The sequence below is a fragment of the Babylonia areolata genome, chromosome 24 (genome assembly GCF_041734735.1).
Source record: "Babylonia areolata isolate BAREFJ2019XMU chromosome 24, ASM4173473v1, whole genome shotgun sequence".
Lineage (NCBI taxonomy): Eukaryota > Metazoa > Mollusca > Gastropoda > Neogastropoda > Buccinidae > Babylonia > Babylonia areolata.
The window spans coordinates 14384425-14401924 of NC_134899.1; the positions used below are offsets into that span (position 1 = coordinate 14384425).

General features: G+C 48.3%; 2 protein-coding genes across 2 annotated transcripts in view; one reads left to right on the forward strand and one right to left on the reverse strand.

Moving 5' to 3' along the window:
• The window catches only part of LOC143298755 (anaphase-promoting complex subunit 4-like), a 10774-nt gene extending 8372 nt beyond the window's left edge, over window positions 1-2402 (forward strand). Inside the window, exon 5 of the mRNA XM_076611694.1 lies at window positions 410-2402. Coding sequence (XP_076467809.1) covers window positions 410-934 — 525 coding nt within the window. The 3' untranslated portion in view covers window positions 935-2402. The remainder of the gene's footprint in view (window positions 1-409) is intronic.
• Window positions 2403-4396: 1994 nt separating this feature from the next.
• The window catches only part of LOC143298869 (uncharacterized), a 42939-nt gene continuing 29835 nt past the window's right edge, over window positions 4397-17500 (reverse strand). The window contains exons 2-7 of the mRNA XM_076611872.1: window positions 16788-17046; window positions 14407-15158; window positions 10975-11151; window positions 9359-9778; window positions 8592-8849; window positions 4397-8101 (exon numbers count right to left, since the gene is read on the reverse strand). Coding sequence (XP_076467987.1) covers window positions 6621-8101; window positions 8592-8849; window positions 9359-9778; window positions 10975-11151; window positions 14407-15158; window positions 16788-17046 — 3347 coding nt within the window. The 3' untranslated portion in view covers window positions 4397-6620. The remainder of the gene's footprint in view (window positions 8102-8591; window positions 8850-9358; window positions 9779-10974; window positions 11152-14406; window positions 15159-16787; window positions 17047-17500) is intronic.

A 17500-nucleotide genomic window follows, 5' to 3' on the forward strand; every position in this document is an offset into this window, starting at 1 on the left:
CAATTTGGCAATTTTTTTATAAATTTTTTTTCCCTCACTTATATTACTTTGTTTCGGGATTGATTAGACACATTTTGTTTGAGTGGCCCATGAACCTTAACCCTTTCAGTAAAAAAAAGAAAAATAAAGTTGTTCCCCTTGATGTAGTTGCTATCATTAGGATTTCTCTGTTGCAGTATAACAAAATGTCCTCAGTTAAAATAGAAAGAAAATCAGCCCATCTTACAGTTAACCCCCCCCCAAAAAAAACGTTCTCTATCAAAGTAAAACAGAATGTTCTCAGTTAAAAAAAAAAAAAAAACCCACTCCTACCCATGCAGTCCCTATAATTAGAGTCCTCTTTTAATAAAGAAAAAAAACAACAATAACAAAAAACCTTCACCAACTCCTCCCGCATGTTTGGAAACAGGTGCAGGGCAAAGAGGAGGGGGAGGAGGAATTCTCCTTGCTGGACCTGGGTCGCTACGACCCCAGCACCCTGACCATGCTGCTCACCTCCCAGTCCCCACACGGCCGCCCCGCCCTGGTTCAGTTCTCCCTGCCCTCCATCCCCTCCCACGCCTACTGCAGCGTCAACACCACGGAGAACATAGTGGGCGTGTCTGGGCTGCAGACGGTGGAGCTGGGTCACCTGTTGACACCTGGATCCCTGCAACACCTGGACAACATCCACGCACATTCCCTGGCCGTCAGCCTCCGGAAGACCGCCGCCGTGCTCTTCCACTCGCGGCGCCGTGTTCGGATTTTGATGATGGAGGAGGATGATGACGAGGATGAGGACGAGATGGAGGAGACAGGGGTCGGGGAGGAGAACTCACTTATGCAGAAGAGTGACGTGGGGGATACCAGCATGGCCGATGTGGAGGACGAGAACAAAGAGAACACTACTGGTGCTTCTTCCGGCGGGCCTGATGCTGATGACAGTGCTGTGTGAACTGTGTGGGTGTTTGTGGATGGGTGGGTGGCTTGGTGGAAGGGTGGGTTTTTTTGGTTTTTTTGTTGTCGTTTTTTTTTTTGCCCCATCATCTGCACCGTTTCAGTGGCATTACTCCCATGCCGCTCATTTAGATTCCCCCATACACGGCCACACCCAGGTTCGTCCGTCACAGTTCCAGTGTCGACAGTCAGCAGGGAACCATCATTGTTAGGTCACCAGGAGGCCACACACCAGAAGAGACCCTTCACTGCTTCTGAGTCACTTCAGTGGTGTTCAGTGGTGCCTGTTTTGATTTAACATACTTAGGACACCACCTACTAAGCCCCTTACTAATGACAACAATGGCTTAGTCGCAGAGCCAGACTTGAGTGAGCGTCCCTCCCAGAGTGGAGACCACCACCACATCCCTCAAACAACAGCCCCCCATGAATCTGCCGACACTGAAGACATTGACAGGACTGACCCCAAGCACAGAAGTGGAGGGGTATTGAAACTGAGGTCACAGTGAGAGCAGGGCATGAAAGGCCTCAGACTTTGAGACTGTTTTGTTTATACTGATGATGATGGAGGAGGAGGAGGATGACAATGTTGCTATGAAGGTCCATTTTGGTTTGGGATTGCATGACAAGGCTATACTCTATGCTTCCTATCATAATGATATCCCGGCATTAACCAGGCCCGAGAGATACAGACACTTGCAGTGCTGGTCAGGTAATTAGAGCAACACACCCAAAGACGCATCCTTGAAGTGGATGACACTCGACTGTGTGGTCCCAGTCACCCCATTTAAGCACACAGCACACTCAGCTCTGGGTAGGAGCCGGCCACGGGCCGAAAAACCACCTTCGCTGGGATTTGAATCTGCGTCCTCCCAGCCATCAGTCCATGACGCTAACAACGGTGTTTGTGTTTGTATGTGTGTGGTGGGAAAGAAGTGAGGCAAGTCATGTTAAGAGTGGTGTATGCATGTCTGTGTGTGAAATATGAAATATGCAGAGGTGTTGCGGTCACTGTGTGTAGCTTGTCATGTAAGGTATGTGTGTGTGTGAATGGTAATTGTATGGACACTGTGTGTGTAGCATGTCGTATATGTATGTGTGTGAAAATTGTAGAGGTATGTGCTTGTCAGTTTGTGTGTAGGTTGTCGTGTGTGTGTTAAAATTATACAGGTATGTGTGTGTCAGTTTGTGTGTAGTGTGTGATGTAAGGATGTGAGTGTGAATGATGATTGTAGAGTTAGGGTATGTCACAGTATGTGTTGTGTGAATCATTGATCTACAAATGGATAAGGTTTATTGCATCAGGCCATGTCATGTGAAGGATGGATGTGACTCTTTGACATACATGGCATGAGTGGATTTAATATGTTACTTTTTTTTTTAAGTTTTGAGGAATGAAATGCACTATGCTTTGCATTTTTTAAAATTGTTGTTGACCTGTTGCACATCTCATGATAAAGATCACAAGTGTATCACTTTGTGTGTGTGAATGTGTGCGTGTCTGCATGTGCATATGTGTGTGTGTGCATATACATGTGTGAGTGTGTATGCTCATGCAAGTGTGTTCGTGCATGTGTGCCCGTACTGGTGGTATATGTGTGCACAAACGTATGTTTGTGTGTGTGAAGGGGGGGGGGGGGGGGGAGACGTGAGGGGGTGCTTGACTGATTCTCTCCTCTCCGTCTTCTTCATGCTTCTATGTTTTCTTTCTTTCCAACCACAAGACACCGCCATCACCTCTCAATGTCAGTTTTTCATTCTGTCTACATTATTCACACACGCACACACCAATCTCTATCTCACTCTCTCTCTCACTCATGCATACACACACACACACACACACTCAAGTGCACATTCTGTGTACCTGCACATCCTAACTGATAAAACAGTCTCCTTAAACATGCACATAGCTTTTTTTCTTTTGCGTGCACATCATGTACAAGCATGCAGACAACACACAGAAATGCACATGTACATGCTGTAATGGCACACATCCGTATGCACATAGTTGTTTTGCTTTTCCTTTTGCATGCGCATATCATTTGTACACACACACACACACACACACACACACACCCCCCCAGACTTTGACCTGCCGCCATATCATTCTCAATTTCCACTCAAGGGCACGAATCACATTGACGAACACTGCGAAACCAAAAACACTTTTCAAACACATAAATCTCCGCAATACCCTCGCTCCCCCTACAAGAGAACCTACATGCCTCCCCCCTCTGCCCCCCTCCAAACCCTGTACAGCAGAGTGAACCCGGCGTCACTGTCTCCGCGAGAGAATCGAGTGCAGGGCAGTGTCCGTGACAGTTTTATTATTTGACAACTGTTGCTGTGAAGACAGTTAGCCACCCCTCACAGCGCCCCACTTGACGTCGACAGCCGTGTCGGGAACCGCTCAGAGCAGTGCTGAATTCATCGCGAGTTCCACTGAAATGTTCAAGGCAGACAGTTAATGAGCTAGGTTTAGGTTAAAGGTCCCATACAGCCTTTTACCATCGAGGCAGTGGATTCGTGTCCTTTGTGTCCAGGGCTCGGGATGGGAAGGCCGGTTGTCCAATCCTTTCCGTACGTCATTCCAGCCTTTGCCAACTTTAGTCAGGTACCCATTCACAACTGGGTGAAGTGAGGAAAATCCAAGTAAAGCGCCTTTCCCCAGGACACAGCATCATGCCGAAACGGGGCCTCGAACCCCGATCACTGGTAACCACTGGTGTCCAACGTCTAACCGACTCTGTCACTGCGTCTCCTATATAAAGTCACTGAGAACTGGCTGGGAAATTGGGCAAGTGATGTGAAGGGTAATTTCGCATTGATGTGGCACCAAAACAAAAGAAAAACATTCATCTCTTGCTTTTCATTTTACTTGGCCCAAGAGAGATGTTCATGGGGGCGTCAGCGTGGTTTTTTTGTTTTTTTTTGGTGGGTCGATGCATCTTTACGTAGGTACGTGTAACTTGTAAACGCCACTAGCTCTCTGTATGGGAGGTGTGAGCATCGGTATTCGTCATAGTAGGTAGGAGTATCAGTGTTATGATTAGGGTGGTAGTGATAGCTTCCAATGGTTTGGTTATGTCTGCATGAAAGTAATGAGGCCTCCACTTCGCGGCGTGCAGTTCCTGTTGCGGAGAGACTGATTTCATGTGCCAGCCAGAGGGTGGCCGTGTGCAGATGGCGGTTGAATCTGGAGGCCGATGGGCTCTCTTTGACCTGTTTGAAAGAAGAAAACTCACTCCATTTGATGCCGCCTACCTCACGTATAGGCATTTGGTGTGAATAGTATCTATGTTTACCTCCCATGTGATTTGAAGTTTCCAGAATTCACAGCTGTAGATGTAGAGTCACTTGATGCTGAAAGGAGCCACCAACAATTGACCGATGTAGTCACCGACCAAAATGACACGCACGCACGCGCACGCACACACACACACACACGGTTATGTTAGAAGCCATTTACTAAATGTACGGAGTGACTTACTGAATGATGCACAGGGTCACTCATAAACGATGATAGGAGCCACTCATTAAATAACGTACGGATCAACCATGACGGGCGCAATAGCCGTGTGGTTTAAGCGTTGGACTTTCAATCTGAGGGTCCTGGGTTCGAATCACGGTAACGGCGCCTGGTGGGTAAAGGGTAGAGATTTTTCCGATCTCCCAGGTCAACATGTGTGCAGACCTGCTAGTGCCTGAACCCCCTCCGTGTGTATACGCACGCAGAAGATCAAATACGCACGTTAAAGATCCTGTAACCCATGTCAGTGTTCGGTGGGTTATGGAGACACGAAAATACCCAGCATGCATGAACCATGACAGAGTCATCGACAAGTCCATGTTGGTCGTGTAACGGAAAGAAGAAGAAGAAGAACCACGGAGTAGTGTACGAACCCACTCACGAAACGATGCTAGGAACCAGTCACTAAACTTGGATATGATAAAGTATTCTGTATTCTGTAAGTTTCTGCCTCAGGAACGGATAACAAGAATCCACTGTTGCTTTCGAAAACGATTTAATGCACTTAATGCTTCCAAAAAAGTATTTCACTGACACAAAATTTCCAATGTCTTTAATACTTTTCTTTCATCAGAATATTCACAGCCATTAATTCAACTTCAAAAGAAACAATTCGTTGATCATTGCAAGTAAAAATGTAAGTTGCTGTCCAAGAAAGATTATCACATATACATGCATAGACACATAATCAAAGTACAATCTTGCAAGTGTGGGTGGGTTTCAAAATCGTGTTGTTGTTTTTTAAACGAAAACAACATGAATAAGATACTTCTCAAATACGTACCGTACAATTCACAAATCGAATGCATAACATCAAATAAATATGCATAAACACAACATCAAAATATAAATAAAGTAGACATTTCACCGTTGAACACGAATTCTGCACGTGCATAATGACTCAATACTAGTATGGCACAATCGATGCAAATTCATTCACGTCCGCTGTTGTGTATCACACCAGGTCAGCTGAGCTCCACATTTAGTACCCTCAGTCAAAACCAACGTTTTGACATCCACGAGCTATCATAAATGAGTTCCATCCCGCGAAATATTCCATATACGCCTCACCAGATCTGCTGTGGAGCTGATGCTCGGCCTGCACATCAACCCAGCGCTCTGGCCTAGCCTTAATTTCGAACCCAGGACCTCTGTCGTCTGAGGCGAGCGTGATAAGCACTACACTGTCGAACCTCTGCTAAGTGACGGTGAGTGAGAACAGCCTGTGGGCTTGACTGTGAATCCGGACCACACATGCATTGAACAGAGTGGGTCGCATAGTCATCAGATGATTGTAATGCAGACACACGCACACTCGGTCATTCCTGCATAGACTCTCCGCTTCTCGCTTTCTGAAGGACGGATTGTTACAACGGAACACGCCAGCAAGACACAGACAGAAAGTACTTGAAACCCCGCCAGCACACGGGGTGTATTCATAACGTTCTATGCGTCCACTGCACGAAAGCTTCGACATAATCTCCACCTGTGCAGGGAAGTGCTTACTTCCTTATTTGCAAGAAGAAAGGCGCTAGAGTTGTGAGGTTATTAAAAAACAAGTTAGATAATGATAATTTACACCTTTCTGTGAAACCAAATGAATAAAAGTCAAAGACAATTTACGGAGTAGATGTGCCTTTGGGCAACTGAATCTTTTGTTATTTCTTCTTTTCGATAATTTTTGTTTGTTTGTTTGTTCTTGGGGACTGTAATATGGAGCGGGTTTTATTGAAGAAGTCGTTTTAAGAATGCGGTCCTGTCTCCACTCTATTATTGTCACTCTATAATGTTGTAAGAGAAAAATGCTCAAGTTTGATTTACACTGACACTCCTCCCCTCCTACACACACGCGTTCCCCGTGCCCCCCCCCCCTCCCCCCTCCCCACCACACGAACGCACACACACGAATGAACGCACAGACACGCTAACACACACACTGAGAAATGCCAACACACACACACACACGTGCACAAACATACATGCTCGCGCCACACACACAAGCACACACAAACGCACGTGTACGCGCGCGCACACACACACACACACACACACACACAGCACCAAAAAATAAATGTCGTCTTTTGGTTTGAGCCCTCGATCTCTTCAAGGAGAGAAACTCGACTCGCAGTCAGTGACGAACAACAGGAAGCCGGCATCATGATCCCATAGGGTCCCTGTCCCTGGGCCGAGCCCTGCTGCCCGCCGCCTCCGTGCCCGTCCACGGCTGTCTGCTGAGGTCCGCGTAGTGCAGGTAAGGGCGGGGGTCGGCAGGTATAAAGTCATCATACTCCAGCTCAGGTGTGATGACAGTGCGGCAGGGAGACACCGCCTGGGAACTGATGTCCCCTTTGGGCAACAACGTCACAATGCCGCTCTTACCGGGACTATATGAGCCGGACTCTTTGCAGTCTTTTTCCATGCCGGCCCGTGTGTTTCTGTCTCTCTCCGGACACCTGCTTGACGTCTGACCCTGTCGGGTGGATGACAGTGTGTTAACCACTGCCGGCTTTTCTGCTTCAGAACTAGGGGGCGGGGATGCAGTAGCAGTCCTGGGTCTGCTTCGTTGGGGGTCTGTGTCGTTGTGGGGTGTTGTTCCCACGTCCGCTGGTGCACCGGACTGGTTTGCAGACTGTGGATTTACCGTGAGAGAGAGTGGTCTTTTTGCTTTGATAGTTGTGGGCGACACGCCGGGTGTCTTGTGGCCGCGCACAGAAGAAGATGAAGGTCTGTCATTGGCGCGCGGATGACGTGACCGAGAGTGCCCTGCACTCTGCACGAGAGGCACGTGCTGCTGTTCTCTCTGAACGTTCCTGTCACCGTCCGAACGCCTTCTGCTCGCCTCCCTCCTCGCGCTTCTCTCTCTGATGTCAGCGAGGGATTTCACGTTTCCCGTGGACTGTGAAAGTGTGGGGTTTGCAGTGGCCGAGACGTGGCTTGGGGAGGACAGCGGCTGGACCACATGGATCTCCGCTCTGGTTGTGGTGGTGTTCTGACGACCCGCGGGGGCGTCGTCCACAGCCGTGGTGCTGGAGGAACTCACCGGCCCCCGCTCCCCTCTCCTCCCTGCCTTCTTGGACCGATGCTTCCGCGTGAGAAGGTCCTGCTTGCTGGGGGCGGGGTCCATGGCAGGAGAAGCAGAGGAGTGGCCAGGAGAGACCTTCACGTCACCCAAACGGTACCCTGACGGGAACGGGGCAAGCTGGCGAACGACGCCCCCGCCAGAACTCATCCTGCGGTCCTCGTGCAGCCTCTCCTCCAGGGACTTGCAGTGCCTGTGAGGTCTGCCGGCACCAGCAGTGTGCGGGTGGACCCCCGGCACCATCGGACCTCTCCCCTGCCCGGCAGTGGGGACGCTGTACGCCCGGGCCTTGCCCCGGAAGACGTCTGGGCTGTGGGCAGGTGCCTTGCCCTGTAGGTTGCCCGTGCTGTCGGAGATACGTGCCCGTGCCTTGTCGTAGTAGGGGCCCGTGACATCACCGGCTGCACGTGACCGCGGCGCTTTGGCGTGGATGACGCCCGAACTGTGGGCGACGTGTGTTCGAGCCTTGCTCTGCGGGTTTTCCGTGCTGCCCGTGCTAGCGATGGAGGAGTTCCTGGAGGCCTGGTGCTGGTCTGAGGACCGCTTCCCCCGACCCCCTGTAGGCAGGTGACGTGATCAACAACTCATGGTGCCCACACTACACACCGCCTCAGGCGTACGGTCATGTGTACACAAATAAGCTGAACACGCTGGTTTGTATGTGCGCACGAATGACACCCCTTACCCCCATCCCCAACAACACTCCACACCCACAACACCTGCTTTGGAATTCATTTGACCTCTTCGCTTTCTACACCTTCTATCCTTCCATCACCCACCCCCACAATGCAGGAAAAAGCAGTATCAACAACATCAACAACAATGCTACTTTCATGTTAAAGGAAACTTGACAAAAGCATCAGTGATGAACTGGATACATTATTTACTTTCGCCGTGGTTAAAACTTCCACCACACACACATACACGCACGTATGAGCACACGCTCTAACCAATCTACCCAAACACGATAGCCACCCGGTGTACCGCTCCCCATCACCCTGTATACCCACAACCACCCACCCACCCCTTCAGTGCACAGGGACGGACCTTCAACATCGGTGACGGGAGCGTCGGATCCGAACTGACCACTGCTTCGCTTCAGGCTGTCCGGAGCCTCGTCCGTCTTGGCCGCCGAGTAGCCTGGCACCTTCCTGCCCCAGATCTTCCGCTGAGCCACCGCGAAGACCACCACGGCCAGCACCACCACCCCCACCACCGACAGCCCCACGATGGCCACCTCGCTGTCCATGACCGAGGACTCTTCCTGGCGGGTGAGGGGTGGGGGGAAGTGGGCGCTGTCTGCAACTGTCAGGAGAAATGTTCTGTTTAACTTAACTCGTGTGTGTGTGTGTGTGTGTGTGTGTGTGTGTGTGTGTGTGTGTGTTAGTTGTTATTGTTGCAGTTGTTTTGTTTTTTCAAGCTCTAGAGTGGGAATTCAACATTACCAAAAAAAAAAAAACCAACTCTGAATCCCTTGGTGGAGCTTTGTGAAGTTTTGAACTGTCGGGATGCATGCATCATTCTGACTGATGGCTCAGAAAAAAGTGGGAAATGACGAAAAAAAAAAAAAAAGAATACATACGAATAAAAGTGAATGACACAAGCTGCATTGACTTGAAGTTGTGTACCTTGCATATGGAGAGAGAGTTATCACTCTGTATTGTGTGTAAGTGAACATTCCGTCAAAATAAAATAGACAGTCATTGCTGAAGCTAATCTGTTTCATTAAAATACATTCACAGACAAACTGGCAGGCAGACAGGACAGATAATCTCTTTCTCTCTCTCTCTCTCTCTCTCGTCCATACAACGAACCTGTCACTGTGTACGAAGCGATGAACCCCTGAATATGGATGGGCATGGTTGCGTTTCGAGCAAACAGCTTCACGTCAACAGGTGACGTCAGATCCGCCTTCGTCATCAGTTCCACGCGCATGACACTGGAGGAGGAAGTGACGTCACCGGGAGGCTGAGACTGGTGGTGAGAGTAGAACAACAGCTCGTCACTTTCTGCTCCGCCATCGCGAACCTTGACCCATTGTTTTGCGTAGGAGATGCTATAGTAACGGAAGGTCAACACCACGCGCTGCGCGGGGATGGTTTCGATGATCCATGTTGCCAGGCCCACACAGCGGCCGCTCGCGATTATCTCCCCTGTCTGTGACGTGTGCGTGCACCCGCAGAGGCAGTTGGGGTCAAACTGGGGTGAGCGAAGAGGGGATCTTGGCAACAGGTCTGTAACGGTACAGGGGAAGAAAGGGGAGTGGAGGGGACTGTTGTATCCCGAAGTGTATACTCTCTCTCTCTCTTTCTCACATACACACACACACACCCACACACACATAAATCTATCGCCACTACCACCGTCAAAATAAGAAAACAACAATCAAAAACAATCTCGTACACTTAACTCGCCATCTCATCACCACCCACCCACCCGTCAGCACATAACATACGTCACGACACACCGCCCATGCAATATCCGTCAACGGTGTGGGGGAAAAAAATCAACGAACGAGCCTTGCTCTAGGCAGTTTACGGCAGTGTGCCTCGTTCGACGGGAGAAGCGTCAGAATGATTACCTGGGGAGACACCTCCACCCACCACCCACCGACTGACTGCGATAATCCGGGTGCAAGGACTTTAATAAATCTGAGTCAGTGCCCCAGGTGTCAGATGTCCCAAAGTACTCGTCTCACACATCGGAGTCGAGGTTTTCTTTTTTTATTACCTGTGAACTGTGGAGAAGACATAGTTTAAAGCGAGGACAACACACACACACACACACGCGCACGCACGCACACACACACACCCGCACGCACGCACACACACACACGCACGCACACACACACACACACACGTTTGCTTTTGCTTGCTTGTTCGGTTTAGGTGTCGTTGTTCTCAGTGCATGCGAAATAGCGCTGTGGCTGCTTTCACAGCTGAATCATCTCATTACTGTCTATAGGTGAACCGATTCAGAAGCTTAAGAGTCTGTGAACACAGACACACACAGAAACAGACACACACACACACACACACACACACGTGTGCGTTTGCTTGCTTGTTCGGTTTAGGTGTCGTTGTTCTCAGTGCATGCGAAGTAGCACTGTGGCTGTTTTCACAGCTGAATAATCCCATTACTGTCAATAAGTGAATCGATTTAGGAACTAAGAGTCTGTGAAAACACACACACACACACACACACACACACACACTGTAAGGCAACACTGGATTCTGAGACACATTTGACGTCGCTATATTTTGTGGGTCGTCAGTTTACCGATCAATTCTGGTGATCTGAGGGTGCCTCAAGTATCTATCGTATTTCCTACATATAAAAGGGACGTTTAAGTTTTATTCGCTTTGTCATAAACGTCTTCATTCAGTCGTTAGTTAATTAATCCATCTATCCATTCACAGGTACAACTGACCGGCACAGGTTTTCAGACAGTGAGACCACTGCACGGGGTGGCCATAGCAATGACGACCACCATATTGCGGGAGTGGACTGTTGCATATCCGGAAACGACTGCGCTTGCCCGAACCACACGTGACCGAGCACGTGGTCCACGAGGTCCAGTCGCTCCACCCGCCATCTTGCGGTAAAACTGCGTGACACAGAGAAGCATTTTATTTCAATCACATCGATTCAAGAAAACCGTTCACACCAATTTACCACAATCACTCCTCTAATGACTAGCACAAAACACACCGAAACGTAAACGTACAATGATTGACAAACTTATTCATGATTATGGAAACTGAGGAATATTGCAAGTGGAATCAACACACACACACACACACACACACACATGGCAAACACAAAAGACCGTGACATTTATGTCAGTATCAGTATCAGTATCAGTAGCTCAAGGAGGCGTCACTGCGTTCGGACAAATCCATATACGCTACACCACATCTGCCAAGCAGATGCCTGTCCAGCAGCGTAACCCAACGCGCTTTGTCAGGCCTTGAGATATTGTTTAAATATGAGTTTATATAATTCGCATAATAAAGAAACATTATATGTTTATCCTATTTCAATTCCACTGAGCTTCTGTTATCCCTTACCATGTTAAGTTCCGGTTCATATAGACAAAACAGCAAGCGCCAGACAATGATTTCCTTTTTAAAGAAGTCATGCACTTACCAAAGATAATCCAAACTACCCATGGACTTACCTAATATATTCCAAACGACACAAGCACTTACCAACGATGACCCCAACGATCTTTGCACTTACCAACGATAATCCAAACGACAGCATGCACAGAGTAAAAACTACATCGCATGAGTATCTTATAAATGTGAAGATCTATGTTTCATGGCACAATACAAACAGGAATTACATGGCATAAAAACTCAGCCTTGCCCGAGCTTTACATCACAGTCCACTATAAGAGGAAGACTTAACAAGTGGCGGGGGGAGGGGACGGGGAATGGGGGCCGCGGACGGGCTTTCAAAAGGTATGCGATGTCTCCCTTAAACTGAGATGAAAGACAAATGTTCAGGCATAGGGAGCTGCAGATTATAACAGCTTTATCACCATGTCCACACTGACCTCACAAAGAAATGCACCCTCTCTCTCTCTCTCTCTCTCTCTCTCACACACACACAACTGTATGAGTGCGCGCGCGATTTAACGTTATATACATACACACACATATATTATATGCAATATTATTATCATTATTAATGTGTGTGTGTGTGTGTGTGTGTGTGTGTGTGTGTGTGTGTGTGTGTGTGTGTGTGTGTGTGTGTGTGTGTGTGCTGACACAGAGAGAAATACAACATACAGATAGACAGATCAGCATTAAAGCCGAGCTGACGTCAGGTAATGAGGCGTACATGTAGCTGAGGTGGTACCGACCAGAATAAATAATGGGACAGTACTGTGACAAAAGCAGACGACGGTCAGCCCGGCAGGATGAGCGCACTGGACGCTGCAGGGTCGGTGAACTGGTGCTTTCACCACATCGGTGTAGCAGCCCCTTCCTACCACCTTTGGTTTGTACCCCGGGGTCAGATCTAGCCAGGCGGGATTACCCCCCGAGAGTCTATGTAGACTGGCCTGAAATATCCCCTGGGGGTAAACCTCAACTTCCCCCCAATCCCCTAGTTGGATTTTACACCTCCTTATGACGGGCGCAATAGCCGAGTGGTTAAAGCGTTGGACTTTCAATCTGAGGGTCCCTGGGTTCGAATCTTGGTAAGGGCGCCCGGTGGGCAAAGGATGGAGATTTTTTCCGATCTCACAGAACCACATATGTGCAGACCTGCTAGTGCTTGAACTCCCTTCGTGTGTATACGCACGCAGAAGATCAAATACGCACGTTAGATATCCTGTAATCCATGTCAGCATTCGGTGGGTTATGGAAACAAGAACATACCCAGCATGCACACCCCCGAAAACGGAGTATGGCTGCCTTCATGGCGGGGTAAATTAACAAAATTGTCATACTCGTAAAATGCTACATGTCTGAGTGTATATGTGTACGTGCTTGAAATCTGATTGAATAACACAGGAAACGAATGATGCCAAGCGCCCAATGGCAGCCGTCAGTCGGCTCTACCCAGGTAGGCAGCCTGTTGTGCAAATGACACCGAGTTTGCAAAGCGCTTAGAGCTTGGTCTCAGACCGAGGATAGGCGCTATATAAGTCTCCATATCAAATCAAATCAAATCATTCTAGGCAAGCCTGAAATGAAATTCAGGCTGTCAAAGCAGAACCCCCCCACCCCCGACCCCCCACCCGCACACGTTTACTTCCGGTAAGCTATACTGGGGAGGAGGAGCTGGGGGTCGGTATAGTCTAGCCCTGTCCGACCCCGACCCCATCCTTGTTATCAATAGCTTGATTGAATCCAAAGAAACGGAGTAATTTACATTAATGGGGTGGGGTGGGCGTGGAAGTCGACATGGCATTAACAACGACCTTGTGTAGGGTGGTGGGGGTGGGAGTGGGGGTGGGGGCTGGGGAGGGGGAGGGGAATCGAGGCTAGCCGAGAAAGACCCGGGGTGAAATCCAGCCAGAGAGGTGGGGTAGTTTGATCCTTGCACACAGTGTCTTTCCGTACATGTTTTATTTATGGACCAGTCAGCGGCGCTTGTTCACATTCCTGCATCATGTTGATCGATAACACTGCAGGTAGACATCGTATCGACAGAAGTCAGCTCACCTGGATTGTACATTTTGTTTATCCCAAGACTCCGCGGTCTTATGACTGAGTATTTTTTGCAAGTTATGTCTGTATTTAATGTCATGTCTGTAAGCCTAGCTCCTCATTATAAACACACTGACACTGCTTTCTTGACACTCTACGGGAATGACAGAAGCTGTATAGATTAATATATACCATAAGCTAAGTGTGTACGTATCTAGTACATGTACGCACGTGTGTTTTTTCGATCTAAGTTCATCAGTCTTTCTCTGTTTCTACAACCAAAGTTGGATTTGGTGAAAGACATGACCCTTCACCAAATATCAAATATATGTCTTGTGTTTGACTATGAGGTGTTGTACAGCCAGTCGGACGTGCTGTTGCTTCTGAATTGTTTTGAAAACAAGTTCTTAAGTTTGGTTTCCCCTTTTCTATACCGTAGCTGGGCAAAGAAGAAGAAGAAGGAGAACAACAACACCAACAACAACAACAACAACCGCTACAGGAACAACAACGACAATACGAAACGAAAGAACTATGGATATATATTTTTTTTACATGGGCATTCACACAAAAAGCGTGTATCCACCCCACCCACCCTGCCAAATACAAAGTTATATGCACATACCTGCTCTTGATTTCACGTCCTACACACACACACACACACACACACACACACACACACACACACACTTCCTCACCTGCTCCAGGCCAGGCGGGCAGACACAGCTCCTTCTGTTCCACCACGGCCCCGGACCTCGCCAAGGTCACGTACACCCAGCAGTACCCCACCGACTCCCCGCCATCCCCTTCAAACTCCTCACAGCCGAGATCCACCCGGGTCCTGTCCGGGTGCGCCTCGAACTCCCCCATGTACAGCCTCTCCACGGGTGCCGCGGTGGACCCAGGCACCGTCCTGACCAGGCGATACAGCCTGAACCTGTCCACCCCGGCACAGGGCGGGTGGCTGTACAGCACGCTCACGTTGCTACCCGCCTTGCACGGGAGCACGCTGGACCGCCCCGAGCTCAGGTGGTAGCTGGCGCTGAAGGTCAGGGTCATGACATTGGACACGGTCAAGGTCGTGCCCGTGGAGGATCGCAGCGCCGCCTGGTAGTACCCATCCAGGTCGAACAGAGTACAGGGGTAGCTCCACCTGACCTCCGGCCTGTCGATGCCGGTGAAGTTGGCCGCCGTGACCCTTTGTACGCGGGACGGGTCAAGGAGCGTGGACCCCGAGTCCTCGAACCTTTGGAAGTACAGCTCTAGGGTCAGGAACTCGCGTTCTAGGCGCGAGGAACACGCGGCACGTGACCTGATATCCATGATGACGGGGGACGTCAGCGCCGCGTGCGTGTCGGGCAGGACGAAGGTCAGCGCCGGCCAGACGGAGGTGAAGGTCGCCTGGGTGAGGACAGGGCCGTCCACCTGCATCACCATGGTCAGCGAATACCTGTCAGGTGACAAGCACAGCGGTGGATGGATTGACTGACTGACTGACTAACTGATGCATGGATAGATGGATTTGAAATGGATTCATAGGAAAAAGTTATCTGAGTCTGGGCATGTGTTTATGAAAGAAAGTTTCCTTCCTCAGAATCGAAAGTTTGAACTTAACCGTATGATCTTCAGTGATTTCTCACCTTCTTCATTAGTAAAACTGAGACAGTTCACTCACGGACAGTCCGAACCAAGACTTTTCTGTATAAGTTTTGCTGAAGAAGATGATACGAAAGCACTGAAAGATACATGTAAATTCACGCTGTTGATTCTGAGTAAGGAAGCGTTCCTCTGTTTATAATATGAGTCTGTAATACTTAGGACAAACTCATGTAATTCCTCCTCTAAGAAACCTAGACTGCGCGCCCATCTCTTACAGACTGGATTACGATCTAGCTTCCACGTGTTTTAATGTCATAAACCACCCCCGAAAACGGAGTAAGGCTGCCTAGATGGCGGGGTAAAAACGGTCATACACCTAAAAGCCCACTCGTATACATACGTGTGAACGTGGGGGTTGCAGCCCACGAACGAAGAAGGTCATAAATCAAACTCCACCCACATTTCTTTGTGACTTATTTTCGATCCACACTCTTTCTAGATGTTCACACTCGGCTGCTGATTCCATGACAATCCCTCGGGAAAAAAAAAATCACAAGGTCAGCGTTCTTTCTAATTCCTTGGCCCAGTAGTATGGAACTGCCCATTTCAGGCCGTCACGTGGATTCCTCCGTCCAACTTCTCTCTCTCTCTCTCTCTCTCTCTCTCTCTCTCTCTCTATATATATATATATATATACGAGGATCATTCAATAAATAAGGTGAATTTTTCGGTATAAGGACTTCTAATACAGATAGAAGCTTACTTTTTTTTCTTTTTTTTTGTTTTACTTCTTTTTCACATGGATTTAATTTGTTTTGCAGATTAAAAAAGACTTTGAGAGTTTTGGCGATTAACAAAGATGGCTGACCAAGAAGCATGCTCCAGGATTGAACAGCGGTCAGTTATCAAGTTTTTGGTTGCTGAAGGGTGCAAACCAGTTGAAATTCATAGGAGAATGTCAACTGTGTATAGTGCCACATGTTTCAGCCGAAAAAATGTCTACAAGTGGGCTAAATTGTTTAAAGAAGGACGGATCAGTTTGAAAGTGACGATGAAGTCAAAAGTGTTGTGAGCGACTGGCTGAGACATCAGTCCAAAGATTTTTACGCTGAGGGAATACGGAAGCTTGTGCACAGATGGGAAAAGTATGTGACAGTGCTGGGAGACTACGTTGAAAAAAAAAAGAAGTAAACTTCTGTCTGTATTAGAAGTCCTTATACCGAAAAATTCACCTTATTTATTGAATGACCCTCGTATATATATACATATATATATATATATATATATATATATATTTGTGTGTGTGTGTGTGTGTGTGTGTGTGTGTGTGTGTGTGTGTGTGACCAAATGAACATTACACTCACATCGAATTAAACAAAAGATTAACATCTACAATGCTATAATACATTCAACACACGTATACAACAACAACAACAACAACAACCACTGCATACATCATATTAAAAAAAAATCCCCTCACCTCCCAGCAAACTCCACGATGCCACATGCCACGGACAGGGTGCCAGCCTTTCGGGAGAGGGGCAGCCCCATGGTGGTGACCTCCAGCCACGTGCCGTCCTTCGGCCTCTGACCCTGCAGGTGCACGAAGGCGTTGGGCAGCGACACGTTGGCCGGCATGTGGAAGAGCACGTGCAGGTCCCCGCCAAACACCACGTACACTGCCGGGGGGACCAGACGGTACTCCGTGCTCTGACTGCTGCTGGTGCCGATGCTACCGCCTGGCAGAAGACAGGACGTTCACATTTTGTTGTTGTTTTTTGTTTGTTTGTTTGTTTTCTTTGGGATGACGACGATGATGGTGATGATGATGATGATAATAATAGTAATGATGATGATGATGATAATAATAATGATGATGATGATAATAATAATGATGATGATGATGATGATGATACTACTACTACTACTGATGATGATGATGATGATGATGATAACTGTTATGAGAAGGAGAAGACGAAGAATATTAAGAAGAAGAACAACAACAACAATCACAACAACAACAACAAGCACAAGATAAAGAAGATGAATCTATCTGTGAATGCGCAGATGGCTGAATAGTCCAATCTGCGCACCAAATGTTCGCTGACAGTTGGGGCAGACAAAGATAGGCATACCATTGTCAGGGAGCTTGTTTGCCCGTGACTTTCTGGCCTGCCTCTTCTGAACAGCTGC